A 15,700-nucleotide genomic window follows, 5' to 3' on the forward strand; every position below is an offset into this window, starting at 1 on the left:
GCTTGTGAGATTTATGTAATAATAAAAATTTTGCAGGAATTTATTGATGAGTATCTCGTTTATATGAATAATTTTACGTTTTATCGATTTTTCAGATGTTAATGAAGACCTTGTTATTTTTTTTCAAATAATGTGTGGAATTTTTTTATGAATGAATACTGTGATGGTTTTTAATAAGTGATTTTATTTTGAATAGGCAAGGCTAATATATAATAAGATATAACTTAGAAGCTAAGATAATAATAGTTTTAACTCGTTCGATTGATGACTTATTTATTTTGTAGAAATTCATGTTGAATATAGAATAAAGAAAATACTTTTGTCTAGTTTCTACTGTGTTTATTTATTCGTTACGACCGGTTTCGGCTTATAAGGCCATTTTCAAGTAACTACCACAAATTGTCAAGTTGCGTCTTAGATAGTGTGGACAGGTATCTGCTCTAGGTACCTGACCTAACACGTTACCAGAATTACAATATGTCACGATTAACAACTATTGGATGGATCCTAAAATTCCTAAATTCAAAAGGGGCGAGCTGCATAGATCTAGTTGGTCGTTGAGCGTTATGAACTTGGAGTCCTTGTACAATTTATTTATTTCCAACGCTTCCAATAAATTCATCTCCCTTCATTTGTTACATGTATGAAGAATTTTCATGTTTTCTTTATTTTTTGTATGGTTTGTTTTTTTTAGATGTCCATATAAGGCTGATTTTGTATCTGATAATACATGTTCTCGGTATCTTATGTCGAAGTTTCTGCCTGTCTGACCTGTATAAGCTGCTGGGCAGTCCCTACATTCTAGTCTGTATATGCCCGATTTTTTCCATTCATTCCTTTTGGGTTCTGCGTTGAATAACATGTTTCCTAAATTATTCTTATTAGAAAATGATGTGCTTATGTTGAGTTTTGAAAAATAGTTCTTTATATTTTCTGAGAGCTTCCCTGAATAACTTATTATGCTAGCATATTTTTTACCTTCTTTATGTTCTTCCTGATTTAGTTATAGTTCCTTCATGATCAATTTATTGTTCTTATTAGAGATCAGTTTTTCAATTAAGTTGAAGAGAATATGGTTGTTATATGCTATCTGCTTTATAATCTTAATTTCTTCTTGAAAAGCCTCCTCTGATGACGGTATCATAAATGCTCTATGTATCATAGATCTGAAGGCAAGCAAATTATCGGCCTTCAGATCTATTATATTATATTACTATTATTATACATTGCTCGAATCTGTTTCCGGCAGAATTTGTTTGTTGAAGAGAAATTCATTTATACAATGTATTTATCATACAAAAGAAGGCTATGCAGATGCTCAAAATCAACATATCACTGTAAACTAATTGATTTAAAAATTGTATTATTGTTTTCAGTCACGGCACGCTTTTCAAACACTTGATTGAATCAGGAGTTACCTAAAGAAATGACCAAAATTTCGTTCAGTAACATTGATATTTCATGTTGTATATCTATATTGTATATTCACCTCAAATACATATCGAATTTCCCCATTCTTTCTGATACTTCTACTGGTACTTTACTGAATAGTCATGTTTGTTTATCTGATGAAAAGGAAGGAATGATTAGGAACTTTTTTCTCTTCAATTCGGCTGTGTGGAGTAGGATGTGCTGAATTATTTTACATTTTTTAGACTTATCTATAAACTGTATTCATTCTATATGTTATTTTCGAAAGTAAATGACAGTTGACAGAAGAATACAATATATGCATTTGAATATTATCAAATGAAAAACAACGAATCAATATTTCATCAAATGAATAAAATCAATAGGAAATAATAAGATCAGATTATTGGGAATGAATTTCAAGTATCTGTCTTTTATGAACTCTGCAGAATAACGTTATGATTTTGTAGTGAAGGAAAATAATTTTCAATTGTCAAATGCACTGATAATTACTAGATATTTCCATTAAATTTTCCAAAAAAACTGTTGCCAGCTGAGGATAAGTTGATCGTATTGATGTTTATTTTTGACTTTTTTGCTATAAAAAGTCAAAAAAACTGATGAACTGTTTCTTTTGTAGACAATCAATGGCAATTTATCTATTAGTAGCAGCTACTGTCTGCAGACGCTATCTCAGAGGACGCTACTTATTCCATGTGTCATATCATGCTGTCCCATTGAAGAAGAAGATTCAGAAGTCATACAACACTGTCCACTTTCAGTTCTCCCTGAGTGGCTAGTTCCTATTTCACTTCATTTCTTTCTCTTTAAGTTGACTTGTGTGGCATACACGTTTCGTGTCTTGAAGACTTAAAAGTAAGTAATTTTGAAAAAATATTAACTTCACATTCATTTTGATTATTATTTGTTCTTGCATACACATTTTTCCAATCAGATTGAAGTTAAGTGATTCAGATTTTTACGGATTAAGATAATGTTAGGTTAATGAGTATATTTATGTGTGGAATCATTGAAATGTTTTTAATTTTTTATTTAGATGCGTTACGTGGCTGCTTATCTTTTGGCCGTTTTGGGCGGAAAAACTTCCCCATCTGCTGCTGATCTTGAAAAAATTTTAGGATCTGTAGGAATTGAAGCTGAAGGAGAACGGCTGAAAAAGGTCATTGCTGAACTAGGTGGAAAATCTATTGATGAACTCATCGCCCAAGGTTAGTACCATGCTTTATTATCAAAGTTAATTGATATTTAAAGGGTATATTCTTAGGAGAGATTTTTTTTTGGAAAGAAAGTTTTTTGGTCTACTTCTACATCTTGATACAAAAAATGTGGGAATCTTCCAAAGAAAGGAAGGAAGCAATCAATTTCAAAAATTAACTTTATATAAAGATCTGTTGATCACGCAAAGAAGTAACTTTTAGACACAAACTGTAAGAAAAAACCCTCACGAAACAGCTACTTTCATATAAACATTGAATTACAGGAAAAAAAAAATACTTTCGTAACAAAGACTTTAATATGAAAGCTGAATTATCAAAAACACTTCTTTATTCCATTTGTTTATATAAGCATTTGTGTGAAATGAAATCAGATATCATTCACAGGATTCCTACACAATATAATTAATGAAAGAAGAAAAATTTCACTTACATGGAACACTATTATCCTCACTGCTAGACATCTGATGTTTCCTGTAAGACACTTGCCCCTTCGGCTCCAGTAGCAGAGACGGATGTCTAGCAGTGATGACACTGTTCCATGTAAGTGAAATGTTTTACTTTTCATTTATTATATTGTGTAGGAATCCTGTCAAATATATCTTGATTTGATTCCATACAAATGTTTGGTATACAAACTGAATAGAGAAAAGTATTTGTCGTATAATTCAGCGTTCATGTAAAAGTATATCTTTCAAAAGCATTTTTCTTTCATGTTATTCAATGTTTATATGAAAATAGCTGTTTCGGGAGGGCTTTTTCATCCAGTTTGTGTTTGAAAGTTACTTTGCATGATCAACACATCTTTGTATGGAGTTAATTTTTGGAATAGATTGCTTCCTCACTTTGGAAGATTCTCACATTTTTGTGTCAAGATTGAGAAGTAGAAAGCCAAAAACTTTCTTTCCCATTTATTGATATATACTAACATTAAATATGTTCTATGGTTCTCGTGCTTTAACTTATGTTCAACATTTTGAGGGCACCTATTTACCCTTGAAATTGTGTAAATATTCGCATTGTTGCCAGCACAGGATTTTGAAAACACTTTTTTGTACTGAAAAATGATCACCACATTTCCTTTACACATTGTTTCATCTTGCTTCATATTTTTTTTTTGCGCAAATTCATCTTTTTTCATGTAAAAAAAAATATTTTTAGTCAGAGCTGTTTTAGTTTATTGTGCAATTTACAAATTTGAGATTATTCATTTATGTTGGTCACCATCACATCACTGGAAACCACAGTGTAAATTTTATCAACATTATCAACGGTAATTACTAAGAAGTCATTATTTGAATAGAAATATAGTGTGAAAAGGAGGCTGAATTGTCAGTATTTGATTAGTCTAGTCTTTCATCTTATGAAAGAAGTGATGAAGGGAAACTTTTCAAAGAAGAAACTGTTTTTTTATTTTCACTGAAGGATAGGACTAACCAAATTTTCAATTTCCACACGTCTTAAAAAATCTTGGACTTGAAAAATAAAGTTGGATATGTAGTATGTTACAAAAAATGAGAGAATGTAAGCGTTCTTCAAGTTTAGAGAAGTTTGTATGTAATTTTTTTCATTATTCATGAGTTTTCATAGGGAAAGATTATTTGGAATATTTTTACATAGGGTCATTTTTGTAAAATTTATACTGTTACCATTTTTGAGTTTTCATTTTGAAAAGTAGTGAAATATTTTAAATATAGGATAGAGTAACTAACTTTTGCCTAATTTCTATTTAATGTAGAAATTAGACAATAATTATTTTTTCTGTACTATATTAAATATGAATTCACAAAATGAATAGATCATCAATCGAACAAGAAAGATTTTCCTTCTCTTGAATATTCACAATGCTATGGTTGCCATGCCGAACTAGCACTTGTTAAATACTGTGCAATCTCTACATCACTCCATGCATTTGGGATCAGTTATGCTGCACAGTGAGTTTTATTGTTTCACAGCATAATCTTTACACTCAAATTTCTGTGAAGACTGTTTGAAGTGACTTCAGAACTCTCGAAGCAAAATAGTCCATTGAAGGGAAACCACTTTGGACTCATATGGTACTCAAAATTTTAATTTGTTAATTTAAATACTACTCGTGTTATAATACCACAGTTTTCAGTATTGTTTATTAACATTAAAACATGATGATTTTAATAATTACCATCTTTCGTATGAAACATGCTGATTTTAAGTTTCTATCTGATATCTACTAGAAAAAAGTAATGAAACAACACTTCTATTTCGAAATTGTCATATTTTTTACATTTATAGGACGTGAGAAATTGAGCTCCATGCCAGCTGGAGGAGCTGCTCCTGCTGCTGCAGCAGCTTCTGCAGCACCAGCAGCCGCCGAAGAAAAGAAAGGTAAGTTATTGAAATTTTATTTAACCATGAAAAATATGTGTTATACACGTTCTAACCATTTTTTTTTCAAACAAATAACATTCAGAACGTCTGGACAAAATTTCACCATTTGGAGATTCTCTCTTCCAAAGAGCAACATGTAACTTTCAATTTTTTTTGGTAACTACAGTGAACTGTTTTTTCCATGGGCTAATAGTTTAAACAAATAATCCTTTATACTTATTGTGGCATATGCAAAATATGACAAGTTTTGAGGAATGATACAAACGATAGAAATTCAAATAGACAAAAACATTCCATAAAAAATTTGTAAGTTGGAAGGGAGGTCAGTAAATATTTATGTGCACTTTGAAAGCAGTCCATTTTAGTTTCAACTTATTAGATATTGAATGAAATTGATGTAGTCTATTTTGACGTTTTGTGAAGAGATTCATCAGAGAAATAAAGATTTTCAAATGTCATATGGTGCTGTATTGGAAAAGTTATAACAAAAAAGGTATTATGAAAGTGTTATTTTGGTATCATAGAACTAAAGACTAGTTTCAACGTAAGTCCAAAGGTTTATCTATAGAGGCCACTTTTTTCACTTGTAAAATTCTCAATAATTTCGTAACAAGCAAAATTTAATATTTTCTTGGCACTTGCAAAGAATATAGCAAAAGTGAATTATTTTCTACTGTTTCCACTGATATTATATGAATTGGAACTTTATGGTGTGAGAGGGCCAGCATTGAATAGGATTGTTACTTACTTACCTTAATGGTCATAGCTAAAGAGTATATCAGAACAATACCTTCTCGGATATTCAATACATATCGACATGCGTACCTCAGGGATCAGTACTCGGGTCTCTGCTGTTTATTTGTTTTATCAATGACCTTCCGACTTACTGTTCTGCTGCTTCTCTATCGATTGTGTATGCAGATGATACCAATCTTGTTATATCAGCTGATAGTATTCCCACTATGCTTAGAAGTGTGCAGAAGGCTACAAATCAACTCTCAGAGTGGTTCTCAATATAACCAAAACTCAAATTTTGTTACAAAAAAATTCTTCAATAGAGAGCATCCACTTAGTGAAACTGAACAACACATCAGTTCAACAAGTGTGTGACATAATATACCTAGAAGTCAATATTGATTCTAAACTCACCTGGAGCAATCACGTTGAGTATATAAAATTCAAGCTTAGTGAACACATATTTCTACTCTCTCATGAAGTCTTGAAACTGGTATATTTTAGTCTTATTCAGTCTGACATCTGCCATGAAATAATTCATTGGGATGCAACATCCAAGGTACAAGAAATATTTGCCATTCAAAAAAAGCAGTAAGGTTAATGATGGTGGTATGCCTGAAAGAACACTGCAAGCCACTCTTTGTTAAAATTGGTATAATGACTACCAGGTTTGTTTATATACCACTGCATTGTCTATGTACCCTATAATGCAGATGGTAGAGTTGTTCACAGGTTTACTTGACTTGTAGATGAGGCAACATTGTAAAATGTATTTAAAGTCAATGGGAAATGTTCCTCTTGACGAAAATCAAGTAGTTTTCATAAAAGAGCTCTAAAACAACGCATTTTAAACTTATCATTTCAACCTTTTTCTTTAAAAAATTATTTGAATACTTAAAAAAGAGGAATGAAATAATGCATTCAACATTTAAAGGGATTCGTTTCTATTTCACCATTTGGCATCATCGGTTATAGCTAATAAAGGACAATGAATCTGTTACCTGTATGAAACAAACAAAGATGACATATTTCAGAGGCGTGCTGTTCTGTTTACTTATGTTCCGAGTTCTGAGACATTCTGTGACATATTACATTTTGCGCACCTAACCTATATTCCTCTATATAAAACAACTGTTCTTTATGTGTCTTGTGGAGGTGGTATTGAACTATAATTTATATTTTGCCTTAATTGTTGATTTATAAAGATAATTTTCCTTTTTCAAAGTAGAATATCTAGGTACCTATAATTTATTTCAACTTGATATAGGCGCTGTTGCCAATATGTTTATTTATTTTTTTAATGAAAAATTTGACATATGTTTCATACCAGACATTTCAATGGTATGAGAATGTTGTATTATTTAAAAATTAAACAAAATGTGCTTTCCAGTTGAAAATATCTTTCAATTATTGGATGATGAATATCTAACACACCATCTTTCGCCTGAGAAAGTAATGCTGCAACCTTAGAAACTGAAGTTTATTTCTCATTAACATTTATATTTGTATTATGTATTAGGACTGATTGAATATATTTTATTTCAGAATCCAAGAAAGAAGAGAAAAAAGAGGAATCAGAATCAGAAGATGACGACATGGGTTTTGGTTTATTTGACTAAAAATGTACATTTGTATCGTTAAGATTCCAATTTTTTTTTAAGTAAAACTATAAATTAATGTACAGTCCTTTGATTTTTATCACCAGTTCCTGGTAGGTTGCTTACTGGGGACTTGTCTCCATATACATTGTAGATATTCTTCCTAGAACTTGACCCCCCATCATTTGTTTACATTTATTTTTATATGATGGAATTGGCCAATACTCGATGAAAATCCATGCGTAGTATGGATTCTTGAGGAGGCTATTATGGGAAAGAAATGTTTTGACTTTCTACTTCATCTTTTTACAAAAAATGTGAGAATCTTTCTTTTTAATTTCAAAATGGACTCTATAAAGATGTGTAGATCATTCAGAGAAGTAAATTTCAAATGCAAACTGGAAAAAAGCCTTCTCGCCACTACTTTCATGTAAACATTGAGTCACAAGAAGGAAAAAACATTTTTCATATTCCCAAAAATTAATCTCTCCTGAAAATATATCCCTTCCAATTAGAAGCAATAATTATATAACAAAACGTGTTGCAGTTGCAATAGTGTTAACTTGAATAATTTATTTTCAGTTCTATCTGTACACCTACTATTATACAGTAGATATGTGGTTAATAAACTTACATCATTATTATAGTCACGATATAAACACGTTCAATGTCTACCTATATTTAAAATTTTTGTAGCAGTGCCACTATCGTATATTATGTATAGTGGAATTTTATTAAGACAGTTTTATTAAACTACCTATATTAAATGATGAAAGAAATTTTGTTTATAACTAAATTGAACAAATGATACACCTATGGGTGTAAGTAGGAAACTAATGCAAATTTTAAATAAGATGTCAATTACATCTATAGGTGTTCAAGAAACACTCTGAAGCTCTTTCACAGGAATCACAAACAAACAGTGGCAGTTATTTTTTTTTAATTCTGCAAATCAATCAAAAATGTACTTTATTGTCAAAGAAAAAAATCTTATTAATGAAGCTTAAATAAAAAAAAAACAGTCAATTCACAGTAACAATGGAACAATATAGATTCTAATGCTATATGTAGACAGGACATAAGACGTGAGTAAAAATTCCTTCGCAAGTTCTCGGAATGTTTTTGACTCTACTATACTTTTCATTTCAAATGGTAGATAATTGAATATCTTCTGACTCTCAAATATTGTGGAATTTTTTGTTGAAGTTGGCCTTGGCAGAGGTATATTGGTATTTTGCCGGGTGTTACATATTCTTCTGAAAGGAAAAGTATTTTTTTCTCATTTGAATTAGACACACTGTTTCTAGAATGAAGATGCAGTAGATTGTTAGTATTCTACTCTTTATGAAGAGTGGTCCAAACGCTTGGTTCTACGTATACACCTTATCGCCCTTTTTTGTAGAACAAACACTGATTGCATCAATTGCTTGCTACATAAACCCCAGAAAGCGATACCATACCTCAGATGAGACTCTACTAATGAAAAGTAAGTTGTTTTTGCTGCTACTATTCCCAACTCCTTGGTGATGACTCTGATAGCGTAGCAGCCAGATGCAAGTTTTTTGTTGAGATGTTTTACGTGTTCATCAAACTTCAGGGTATTATCAATCCATAATCCCGAAAATTTGGTGCACGTCTTATTTTCGATGACATGCTTCTGAAGGCTTAGAGGTTTCCCAAAACAAATTTAAACGAGATTATGTTAGTTTTATTCACATTGAAACATAAAGAATTGGAATCACACCAAGATTTGACTTCTCTAAATCAGTTTCAATTATATTTCTCAGAGAGTCTGTATTATTTCCATGCCATAGTAAAGTTGTATCGTCTGCAAACATTGTAAACTTTCCTTGTATTTTCCTTATCTTGTATTTGTTCCTTATCTATTCACATAAGGAACAAAATGGGACGGAGCACTGATCCTTGGGGGTAGGTAGGTAGGTAGGTTTAAAGTGAGTGGGTTTATTCGACCCTCCACCGCAACCAATAAGGGTTTATTGTGGCTCACAGCTGTTCACACTCGGTCAAATAAACCCAGCTTCTTAACGAAGCCGATCAGTTTGTATGGTGAGTGGTCTTTCAGGTCAGATGGTGAGAGTACGGATCTGCCGAACTCAAAGAACCTGATTCGGTAACCAGCGGGGCAGGCACAAAGTATATACTCTGCAGTTTCATCATTTTCCAGACACTGTCTTCCGACAGTCCAAGTCTGCATGTGATGATTCAAATGACGGTAAGAATGCCTGTTAGACATCGTACTTCATCCTTACTGTAGCCCAACAACTGTTTGGAATCAAGCTTCGAAGGGTGAATAAACGCCTTGGATTGAGCCAATCCTGGAAGATTCTGCCAGAAGTCCATAACTCTTCTTGCCATCCAGGTGTTCAGTGTTTGTTTGGCAAAGCCCAAAGCGATGCCAATGACGGTTCTGGTCCAATGAAGCCACTTGCAGCACCCTCCTTTGCAAGAGAGTCAGCAGCTTCATTGCTTTCCAGGCCAGTATGGCCAGGAATCCAGACCAGAAACAATCTGCTTAGTCTTCCTATCGAGGCAGTTTGCTACCAATTTAGACGTTGCTCGGTAGGACCAAGAGCTGCCAACGCCGCTTGACTGTCCGAGAATATTTTTATTGACTTGTGAGTGAGGTTGGATTTATCCAATCTCTCCGCACACAATTCAATAGCGTAAATTTCCGCTTGAAATACAGTCGCATAAGTTCCTAGGCAGGTAGATAACTCTGTCTTGGATCTGCGACTGAAAATACCTGCACCAGAACCGGAAGGTGTTTTTGATCCACCTGTGAACCTATCTGCCCTTAATATTTCCTTCTCCAGCAGGATCCAGTCCTCTCTACTCGGGAATAGAACTTTATAAAGCAGTTCGTAGTTGACAGTTGGAGGCATAAAGTCAGAGGAGAGAAGAGAGAGAGAGATCCTTGGGAGACTCCACAGGTGATTTTTGAAAGACTAGAATTTTTGTTCTGCAACTTTACCATTTGAATTCTATCTGAAAGATAAGATCGGAACCAATTAAGGGTTGTTCCTTTGGTCCCATAAAGGAACAATTTTTTCAACAGCACTCTGATCAATGCAATCAAAGGCCTTAGAAAAGTCGCAGAATACTGCCGCAGCCACTTCACCTTTATTGAGTCTTACATATAACTCTTCTAGGAAGACAAAGATAGCATCATTTGTACTTTTGGATCTTTGAAAACCAAATTGTGAGCTACTCAGTATATTGTGCATCTCCAGAAATTTTAGCAACCTTTTTTTACAATCTTCTCTATCACTTTTGACAAAGTAGATATGGCCCGATCCACGGGTTTCATCATTTGCCCTGGCATATTTCATAAATTTCTGCACCAATCCATCAGCTTCACTTAATATTTATAGTTTTATAACATATTTCTGGCGTTTATTTTTAATAAACTGCAGACGTCCTCGTCATAGAATCATTTACTTTTCAAGATAGAGCTCTTTTCCTGGACTGTAAATAGATTTAATTTTCTTTTTAAAATAATCCATAATACAACGTATCTTTCCTGATCGATCGTAGGAGTTATTGTCATTATCGGAAAAATGTAAACATCTCAAAATCAATAAAAATCTATTTCTGGACATACCGAGCAACCAATGTTGCAATCACTACTTGACCCGAGAATACCTACGACCCCGAACTTTCTTCATCCGATTCCAAAATATGAATCAACTTCTCGCATTCCATTGAATTAGACCATAGTTTTCTTTTCTTACACAAACCAGAAGGTCCAGCTACACTATCCATTTTTTAATAAAAAATATAAAATTGCTCTTCACGACGATTCCAACACCAATTTGCCTTCCAATAAAATTCAAGACTGAATAGAAAAATGTGTATAATTTGTTACAAAATTTGTTACAATCTGTTTTGAGGGGATTATCATTAAAAATATAAATGGCTCATTGTAAACAGCAGTAAGAGTGCAATTCTAACTGGAAAATACATAATTCCAATTTTGCATAAATTACATTACTCATACACTTTCATCAGGCCGCCCAAATTTCAAATATGCATTTTTGTTCAACATGACGCTGGTAAAAAACAGGATGTAGGTATATGAATTTTACAAAAAATTATACAAAAATGTATACACATATTCAGGTAAGAACGTGTTCATTACCCACCTTACTACGTATATTTTCGTGTAATAGACACTAATAAACGATTTATTTTTAACAAAAATAAGATATAGAAATAAAAAATTATATGGTAATTTAACTCACACTAAGAAAACTGACAGTAGAAAAATTAAATTTAAAAAAAGAACAATTAATTCTTAAGCTTCTCGTCGTAATAATAGGTACTATTTCAGAAAATTACAGAAACCGATCTAAATTTAGTTGAGGTATTGAACGTGCTAAGATATATTATGGTAAAGAAGGTACGCGTGTTTATCACTGTGATTCTAGTGATTTTTTAAAACGTCTAGACTCAAATGAATTTTTGTTTGATCAGTAAGCCGTGTCCATCAATCGCCATGTTTGCGACACAAAAGTCAATTTTTCTTTTTATAAAATAATGGACTTGCAAAGAGTTCATTTATTTGAAACGTGGTTTTGTTTTTCATAAGTGGTGATGAAAATTTTTTATTATGACTAAGGAGACATAACTGCGTAAATGGATACAAAAAATAAGGTATTTTAACATCTGCAGTAATTTTGATATATTATCGCTTTTTTCAGAATGCCAAACTGTAGAATACAATTATTGAAAAAACAAATTTATAACAACCTTGTTTCTGTCGCCAGCTTTTTGTAGAGAAGGTTTTGAATTCAACAGCTTCCTTGACTAGAACTAATTTGTCGCTATTTTAACACAAAATTGAACGAATAAGTATTTCATTTTAATTGTGAATCTCTTCCTGAAAAATCGGAAATGAGTGGAAAAATAATTTTGAGAGCTTCTTTCTCGAGTATGTAATGATCGAGTTAATTTCCAAATTAAAATATTTCTTTTTGCTTAATTGTCCATATACATTTTTCAAATTCATTAACTATTTTATTATTAGGATATCTTCACGTTATCAAATCTGTTATCAAATGACCCCACAAAATATCGTGGGGTTTAAGGTCGGGATACAGGGGTGGCTATTCTGCTGCAAACTATTTCAAAACTTTGGTTTGTGCTGCTTCACCAAAACGTTTGAGGTTTCTCTTCTCTTATCTGGCCGAAGATTAGTTGTATTCGAGATGTAACCTTTGAAACATCTGGAGTTATGATAAAAAACTAGCGTTTTGTGTAGATGGTGAATAAAACTAACTTTGTATTACTATTCATTTATTATACACTTTAAAATAATATTCAATATATTGACTTAATAGGTAAAAAACAGCCACAACATAATCTCACAGAAGTGAGATTTATTCAACCTTTTTAAATAAAAATATTTCCTACTTCTTCAAATGAGGTATACCTACCAGACAAAACACCAGGGTATTTTAACTGATTTAACTAATAATTTAACTGATTAGTTGATATAGCAATGTGATTATATACATTCTCAAAAGTGTGAGATTACATCGTTGGAATTAGCCGTATTCAAATTCAAGGGAATAAATGCATACATTAACAACAAACTGATTAATATCCATTTTCTTCAAAAGTAACAACAATGTAACAAACACTGAAATTGAATTTTCAGGCACAATTTCAACTGTAAAATGAAGTTCTTTCTCGAATAGGTACCTATATTGTCAATCAAAACCTGCAAGGAAAAGCTGAAAATCAATTTCAAAATATATAAAGCAAAGCCGAGTTTGCCAACGCTACTTAGTGAAATATGAAATGGGAAAGAAATCAATTTAATTGTTTTTCCCCAGTTTCAACAAAAGGTAACGGTAATAGTTATTCAAATTCGAGAACAAAAGAAAATGGTCACGGTTTTCTTTCGAAAAGTAGCCTACTGGAACTTTTTTTTGGATAATCGATGAAAACAATCTTTAAATTCATAAAACCCAATAGTTGAAGTTACCTCAAAAGAAAATGGAAAATCTCTGTAAATTGCGATCAACAAATCAACATATTTCATTTATACAAGGGGTCTCGAATAAAACTGTTGTTCTGAACATCTCAGATGAAAACGACTTAATGAATCGCATTGCGCGGGTGTTTTAGATTGAAAAAGGCACCCAAATCAAAAGCTTTTTTTCATTCAGCCATTCGTTGATCATCAAGCTAAGCAATTGCTCAATTTATGAGATCGTCAATTGTAACCACTATGAATTTAGAGTGCATCACTATTGCTGAGTTTGACTTCTGAGTATACTTCCATTCGTTCTGAGATAGTTAGCCTCATAGTTTTAAGTGAGACAACTGGTATATACTGGGTGATTCAGAATTATTTACTCGGCTGCTCCTACAACATGGTCGTTTATCTTACAGAACACAAACTGGGAAATGATATAAGAATACTAGATTGTTGTCAGAATATCAACATTTTCAACAAGGGAGCATAACATATACCTAAGCGAATTTTATGTACTAAGGAAGTGATGACGTTGAAAACGTAGTGAATGATTTTTCACTTATAACGACTAATGTAGGGCTGTATCACAGAAAATGATTTCTGTTTGTTTTTCTGAATATTATTCCAAAAGAATGCGAGCGCATTGAAACCCCTTACTGGTCATTCCTTCAAAGTTTCATTTCAATGCTGTTTTAATGATTTGTTTTCTCCCATTCATATTTATTAGGAACATTACCCTTTGTTAGTGAGTGCGAAAATTTACAGTGTTTGTTAAAGAAGAACTTGAAATGTAAACCAATTATTATCAAATAAAAACCTTTATTTCCATAATTCTCAGAGCTGAATAGCCTAACTGGTCATACTAGGAACCGGATGAGGACACCTGCAACATATCGCATTCGAGTTAATCATCCTTAATAGTACAGCAGTCTTGGGGCCCGTGTTTCATTCGCTATTAATCAAACTTAAACAATACACTAATTAATTTGACAAAAGAGGTGTCATTTGATTGGCTAACACACCTTAATAATGAATGTCAAAAATTCAATCTAACACCATTTAAAAAAAAAATTCATTCGTAGTTTCAGTACACTGTAACTGCTAATTGTTGATTGAATGGTAGAATAGACATATATCATATACAGATAGGCATTTATAACAACTGACATTTTAATTGACAGTTCACAATATATTTTAGACAGCAAGTGTAGCAAAGAATTCTCCTCCTTTTCTTAAATGGAATACGGTCTATTAGATGACATTAGTAAACACACAATCTACAGCGTAGTTTTGTATGATGAAAATTTGATTGCAAATAATTTCGTATCACTTCCTGTTCTACAAATATACGTTGGAAATCAAGAAGAGTGTATTAAAAAATGTAGAAGCCTTCGGAATTTCAAGTAATGAAAGAGTTTTTAATGTTTTTAAGATAAATTAGAGACAGTTTTCGAGTTTAACGCTCAGTTCAGCTTTGACACAATACAATTCCGAATCACCCTGTATGAAAATACGTCCAAAATCACTTTTAGCCCGCTTGAACAGCTGCTCCTGGTGCGTTCCCGGATCCTGCCTCTGGGGAGTTGACTACCGGTTGCAATGGTTGAGATTGATAGGATCCCGCTGGCGCTGCGGCGGTGGCGGCAGCAGGATGGTCCGGCATGAATCTCACTAAATTGTTTAAAATTTGCTTGAAGAGAATCGGCAAATCTACTTACTTTACACAGTTCCCCTCAAACAGAATGGGTTCCAGAAAAATGACATACAAGTAAGCTATCTGCGATTATCGAGAAAGTTGGCTTTTAGCTTTAACACAGCGTTTTTTAAAAGCCTGTAAAACCTATGCTACTGTACAAAACATCAAACACTCATTCAAAACAATAACACATTGGTTTGTGATACTACAGTATTCAAATAAATTAGAATATTGCATCCAATTGCTTAGTCTTTCAAAACCTTGAAGTAAATCGCACAATGAAATGTAAAATGTTTAGAAGTTAAAAAACACAAATAATTGACATTACTGGAGTTTCATCCCAACACCAAACCGTGATCACCTTCAAGAGAAAGTTTAATCTTCCTCTTGAAGATGATCAGTTGGTGATTGAAACACGTATCGAGGTGTTCAAAATAACGGTTTGGTGTTGGGATAAAACTCCAGTAATATTCATTACTACACCAAAGGTTCCAAACAGTGCATTACAAGTACCAATAATTAAGTAAACTTTGAAGAGCATGTTTTAGATAGAAGCAAAAAACGAAAAACAATTTTATTATGTTTGATGTGATTCACATCCTTCACAGATTTTTTTTCTTGTCACTTTTATGGTATCTACTCATTTCATATCAAG

The 15,700-nt window shown here is 32.6% G+C and overlaps 2 protein-coding genes across 3 annotated transcripts in view; one reads left to right on the forward strand and one right to left on the reverse strand.

Moving 5' to 3' along the window:
* Nucleotides 1–2,127: 2,127 nt before the first annotated feature.
* Nucleotides 2,128–7,425, forward strand: RpLP2 (Ribosomal protein LP2). Its single transcript, XM_023174667.2, has 4 exons — nt 2,128–2,286; nt 2,468–2,639; nt 4,917–5,009; nt 7,293–7,425. The coding sequence occupies exons 2-4, from the start codon at nt 2,468–2,470 to the stop codon at nt 7,364–7,366; spliced, it is 339 nt and encodes a 112-aa protein (XP_023030435.1). The 5' UTR covers nt 2,128–2,286; the 3' UTR covers nt 7,367–7,425.
* A 3,777-nt stretch (nt 7,426–11,202) lies between these two features.
* Nucleotides 11,203–15,700, reverse strand: part of nSyb (neuronal Synaptobrevin) — a 42,642-nt gene continuing 38,144 nt past the window's right edge. The window contains exon 5 of one of the 2 annotated variants that reach the window (XM_023174664.2): nt 11,203–14,232. In XM_023174664.2, coding sequence (XP_023030432.1) covers nt 14,207–14,232 — 26 coding nt within the window. In that variant the 3' untranslated portion in view covers nt 11,203–14,206. Of the gene's footprint in view, nt 15,021–15,700 lie in introns of both variants that reach the window. The other variant, XM_023174663.2, reaches the window with a different exon arrangement.

This window comes from Leptinotarsa decemlineata, unplaced genomic scaffold (assembly GCF_025532065.1).
Source record: "Leptinotarsa decemlineata unplaced genomic scaffold, Ldec_3_MD MMD2_tig00000505_RagTag_RagTag, whole genome shotgun sequence".
Classification (NCBI taxonomy): domain Eukaryota; kingdom Metazoa; phylum Arthropoda; class Insecta; order Coleoptera; family Chrysomelidae; genus Leptinotarsa; species Leptinotarsa decemlineata.